This window comes from Lepisosteus platostomus, chromosome 20 (assembly GCF_059453375.1).
Source record: "Lepisosteus platostomus isolate fLepPlt1 chromosome 20, fLepPlt1.hap1, whole genome shotgun sequence".
NCBI classification, from domain to species: Eukaryota; Metazoa; Chordata; class Actinopteri; order Semionotiformes; family Lepisosteidae; genus Lepisosteus; species Lepisosteus platostomus.
This window is the reverse complement of record NC_142630.1, coordinates 16330021-16335314: the sequence shown is the minus strand read 5'-3', so window position 1 is coordinate 16335314 and position 5294 is coordinate 16330021. Positions and strand designations below refer to the sequence as shown.

Sequence of the window (5294 nt, the reverse complement as noted above, 5' to 3'; positions counted from 1 at the left end):
GGCATGCAGTCACGCAGTCTGAGACTGTAACGGCTGCTGGAGACTGAGAGGCAACAGACTGCATTGTTGGACTGCAGGTTCAGCCTCTTATACTGACAAATGGCAACCTTTCACACCGGTCTACCGCCCAGCCCTTGTGAAATTCTGCTCTGCATTTTCCCCATTTTATCACCATGCTAACACAGCCACAAGTTTGTCAAAACACCCCCATGGAGGCTTACTCTGGTTCGAAAAGTGGTGTGCAAGTAAACCATGTTGGAATCATGGTAAAAACGTGGTAAAGCATAGAGGTGAAGTGAAATAGCACACAAATATGGCACCAGTTTTCTGCCAGGCCAGGACCCAGTTAGCTCTGCAACAGTGCCCTCTTGTGGTACAATATCAGCCTGTGTGCTTGACGAGCTCCTTTGAGCAGGCCTCTATTCAAGCCAGGTTCAAGGCATCTCCTTCCCTCAGCACCAATCCTGACCTTCCAAAAACTCCACCCCGCCCCTTACCCCCACACAACCTTCTCGTGCTGGTTTGTGAGTTGATCTGGTTTGCATTCCTGCATGCAACACGTAGCGTCGTGTCTGTACTAACAGAAGCCATCCCTTCAGGATTCTGCATCAGCAGTTTGTCAACTGCGGCTCGTACTGTTCCAGCCCTTCAGCACCTGGCCAGTGTTGTCCGGCCTCCCTCACCTCTGCCCCCTGCAGGACCCGGGGGGCGCAAACTCAGAGGGCAGGGGTCTGAGGACTTGACCAGGCCCCCTGCCTGTCCTTCTCCCACGTGGCCTGCAGTCACAGCACCAGGACTGACTGCTCAGAGCGGGCACTTCTCAGACTGCGCAGGCTTGATTCTTGTCTCCAGCCTGGAAATTAAAGAAATAAAAAAAAATAGTAATTTAAATGTTAATCGAGAGATGGGGTCTCCAGCCCTGACCTTAAATAGCTCGAAAATTTCTGATTTTCATTCCACTCATTTCCCTTTTACTTAATAGAACCAGTTATTTCTTGAAGACTAAGATGATCTTTAGTCACTGATCTATAATTCACTGGAGCCTCTCCAGGAACAGCTTGAGAGACCAGGGGAATTATATTTTTCCTTGGGTTTGCTGTGCCAGTAACGGGAAGATTTCCATGAGTGTTATGGAACATTATGACATCGCTGATGACATCACAGTTGAGGGCTGCACCTGTTTAAAAGTACAGAGCAGACAGATACAAGCCGTTCTGCAGGCATGTTTCGTGGCAGTAAAAGTGTGCACCTCGCACGAGGCCCAGGGCTCACAGACATACCTCATGCCAGTCAGAGCAACAGCAGTGTCAAGTATCTCGGAGAGAGGGGGCCTGCAGTCACGCTGGACTGGATCAACAGCAAAAACATGAAGTTTCTGAGCGCAGCAAACCACAGAGAGTCGTTCCAGGTCAGTGATGGTTACTAGGTAAACAGAGGGGCTGGTACAGATGCTGTTCTGGGTGAGAAAAGAGAGACATCAGTAATCTGGCAGTGGATTGTTGTAATGAAGGCCTAAGATGCACCAAACAAGCCAAGCTAATGAGTGCACTCATTTTCCTAATGAAAGGCATATTCACACAAACAATTACAATACATTACAGTCACACATGAACAGTTTTTAATTCAGAAATTATTCAACAATATTGGTCTAAGGCAACATACAGACACCAGGAGTGAACTATACACCTGTAGTAGCTGTCCAGCAGTATGGCAGACGGACTGTGGATTTCTGACTCATCTGAACACAAGGTGAACTGTTTCAGGGTTAAACACCGGGAGGCAGAACCAGAGCTCATACAGGGCATCCTGCAGAAACAGTGCCCGGACTTTAAGCAACAGGCTGTCTAGCTTTTGGTGACACTGACATCTGAACAAGGAGGCTTGTTACCATGTCATGCTCCACACCAAACTGGGGCAGCAGGTCTGCGAGTCAATCAGGTCTCTAAGCTCTTTCTGGAGCAGCTGTGCTGGTTCTGCTGACACCTCAGCGGTTGTGCCGGGTCGCTGTCTTCGTATGGCAGCACGGAACGGGTCTTTACGTTTCAAGCTCACCCCTCTCAAGTCTTTGATGGCCGTGTAGTGGCAGAAACCGGCGCCGCTGGAAACAGGTCAGGCAAGCTGGGCAGTGGCATTCTAGCCCCCGGGCCAGGACATGCCTCTCAGTAATCGCGTCCCTCCCCGAGACAGCTGCAGAAGCTGAGCCAGGCCCTGGACAGCAGCGAGAGGCTGGAGAAGAGCTGCTGGAGGCGGGAGGAGAGGAAGGTCAGAAAGGCCCTGAAAAAGCTGGTCCGCCCGCACAGGTTCCAGAGCCAGACCCAGTTCCAGGTAGGACTGCCAGCGCCACCGTACAGGAAGAAGCTGAGCCCACTCATGCCTCTCTCAGTGCGATAAAAATGAAGTCCCCCCCCGCCCCTCCTCTGAGACTGAACTGCTGTTTTCTGCTCGTCTGTGGCTGCATGTGTGTGCTCTCAGGTCAGCACATGATTGTGTGCCTGTGTTGTCATGCAAGTGTGTGACTGTACCTTTGTGTCCTCAGAGAATGAGCAGGGACTCAGATGTGGGCGGCTGGGATGTCCTGACCCCTGATGCAGTTTCCCTGGACACCCAGGAGGGGGAGTACTCGCCCTGCTTCTCCCGGTCCCCGCACAGCACTGCCTGTAGGCCCCAGCATGGTACGATCCAGCATGCTAGAGCACATTTCATCATTTCTCATCACTTCCTTAAACCTGCCCTTTAGATGAGGGTGTCCTGTGTTGCTGCTGGAGAGCTCCAGTTCCTCAGGGCTCAACCCTGAACTCTGGGGAGAGCAGGAAGCCGAAGACTCTGCAGTTCTGGAGGAAAACTTCAGAAAAAGACTATTTTATTGTTGTAGCATTGTTGTTAAAGTGCAAAACTTTAAGATAACCCAAGACACTTTTCTGTTAAGGAAATAAGTAAACATTTTTTAAAGAAATCCTTGCAGTGAAGAGATTTATCGATTGAAGCCTTATATACACAGGGCTCCCAAAAAAGAATGAAATGGCAATTGTAGAGTGTTGAACCGTAGTGTAAAATGATGAAAGAATGATAAGAGAGGTTTACCTGACACCACGTGTGCCGCTATCCAGGCTTGAGCAGCTCTCAGACCTTCAGCCAGCTGGGCATGTCTCCGAGCGCCCACAAGTGCCAGCCCCCAGCGGGCATGAGAGCCACAGCCAGACCCAGCCAGCGGCTGGACAGCCCCCATGCCTCTCTGATCGGCAGACACCTCAGGTCATCGTGCCAGCTCAGCCAGGCGGCCAGCAGGACCAGCTTCTGTCCTGAGAACACATGCTCCGTGCCCCACCTGCCCGGACTGGCTGCCCGGCCCAGCTCTCAGCTGTCCCCAGACCTGCGCTGCTTCCAGGATGCCATGATGGGCTACACCACCCTGCAGAGGAGAGTCAGGGACCTGCAGACTCAGGCCCGGTCCACAGAGCACCAAGCACAAAGAGCCACAGCACTGCACCCCCTGGAGGCCCTCAGCTGCAGGTACACTCTCACAGCTGGAGTACCAGCTCCAGACTCACATCTCTCCAGACTGACAGCCTTCCTGTCCAGACTCTCCTCATCAAGGTGGAAGGCAGAAATCAGCAATGGAGTTATCTCCTTTCTCAGATCCCTGCCACATTAAAATGAAGTCCACAGTCTCCGCTCAAACACTTACAGTGTTTTCTGAGCATGTGGTGTGAAAGAGTCTCAGCAGCCTTGACTAGGTTTCTCTTGAATAGGCACAGCATGAGGCCTGCCAGTGAGGAATGTTTTATTGTGGTTGCATCAGCTGTAGGGTAACACTGCTCCTTTGAATTCAGCAGGGATCTGGGCATTGCCTGATGGCAGAGCACTCAGTCTGCTGTGGGGCACTGACACCCATCTCCCTTGATGCCACCCTTCATGGTGCACAACTTGCCCAAGAAAAGAGCTCCGAGGCGGCTGCCTGCATTAGGGGTCGGAGGTCACTCACTCCTGGGCCACATCCTCCCCTGGAGAAGCCAGTTCTTTCAGCTCCAGTTGCTGCCACCAGATTGAACATGCTGCGTTCAGTCGCACCCTGGAGAAATCAGCTGGCCCCTGGGCACCTGGGTCAGAGGGAGAGAGACAGAGAGAGTGGGGAGGGACTGGGATTTCTGCTGAGCTGCCAGGCTGTTGACTCTCCTCAGCAGCCCTGTCCAACGACCTGTCTTTAATAAGGAACAGGGGCAAAGACAGACACACGCACACACAGGAAATGCCAATACTGCCAGCCCTGAGGCACAGTCTGTCAGATCTCAGCAGAGAGCAGTACAAGCTGGAGATCTGGAAAGCCACAGTGACTGCAATTAGAAGGAACATTAAAATGCACTGAGCGCACACAGCTTTGATATCAGATAAGGAAATTAAACTTTCTAAATCAAAATCTTAAAAAGAAATAAGTTTGATCACTGTTGCCTTGATGTGGAAATATTTTGAGGACCTCCATCTTTCGCCATGCACTTAATATTCAGTGTTTGCACTGAATATGCAGTACTGAGGACAGAGAAACTGCATGAATATTACATCCCCTGTATCCATGTGCACCGACCTGACTGCACCTGCCACCTCCCCGCAGGTACCTGAGGCTGACCGACAGCAATATCCGCACACTGCTGGAGCAGTGCCGGGACTGCGGGATCCACGTGGACATCCATCCGCACATGAAGGACTCGGAGATCGACATCGGCACCATCTTCCAGAGCTCCCCCACGCCCCCCCCTGCCCCCAACAACCCCCATCTTCCATTTCTCAAGCTAGGGGCTGGTGATTTAAAACCTTAAAGATACAGGATGTGAAAGGTTGATTAAAGAAATGTTTTCCTTTCTCGTGCGATGCGATAACTAAAGGGCAAGCCCTGCTCCACCTGCGGAAGGAATGACAAATGTGGGAAAGAGGCTCACTCCGAACTGTGCTTTTGAGCCGAGCTTCTCACATCTGGCCTGATGCCAAAGTCCAGCCTTATGTCAAGTTTGAGATCTCCTTTATTTAAGAAAAAAACAGGGCTCTTGGAGAGCCAGACTAGCTTGGATGGCCTTATTTGACACGCTGTTCCCTCTCGGGTATTTTGTTTCAAGGTTAGAAACAGGAACAGTTTCTCAATTCAGAGGGTCACGGTGATAACAGAATCACACTATTGTAATGACAGCACTCGACCACAAGAGGGAGCCGTCCTAACTCACTGGCCTGCCGTCGCGCTACAAACCCATGAAGCCGCTACACGTTGCACTCCAACCATGCTACTAAGTCAGGAAACGACAGCAGTG

The 5294-nt window shown here is 51.4% G+C and overlaps 1 protein-coding gene across 1 annotated transcript; it reads left to right on the top strand.

Moving 5' to 3' along the window:
- The first annotated feature begins 1025 nt into the window (after positions 1–1025).
- LOC148644633 (uncharacterized) lies at positions 1026–4854 on the top strand. The gene is made up of 5 exons (XM_088613573.1): positions 1026–1408; positions 2188–2325; positions 2537–2672; positions 3108–3510; positions 4607–4854. Exons 1-5 carry the CDS (start codon positions 1223–1225, stop codon positions 4809–4811), a joined length of 1068 nt encoding a protein of 355 aa, XP_088469699.1. The 5' UTR covers positions 1026–1222; the 3' UTR covers positions 4812–4854.
- Positions 4855–5294: the final 440 nt, after the last annotated feature.

Bases quoted from the DNA above. Each gene is read 5' to 3' on its own strand.
- LOC148644633 (XM_088613573.1), top strand. From the start codon at position 1,223: ATGTTTCGTGGCAGTAAAAGTGTGCACCTCGCACGAGGCCCAGGGCTC. The intron at 2,326-2,536 runs GTAGGACTGCCA...TTGTGTCCTCAG, and splicing joins AGAGCCAGACCCAGTTCCAG to AGAATGAGCAGGGACTCAGA. The intron at 2,673-3,107 runs GTACGATCCAGC...GCCGCTATCCAG, and splicing joins TGCCTGTAGGCCCCAGCATG to GCTTGAGCAGCTCTCAGACC.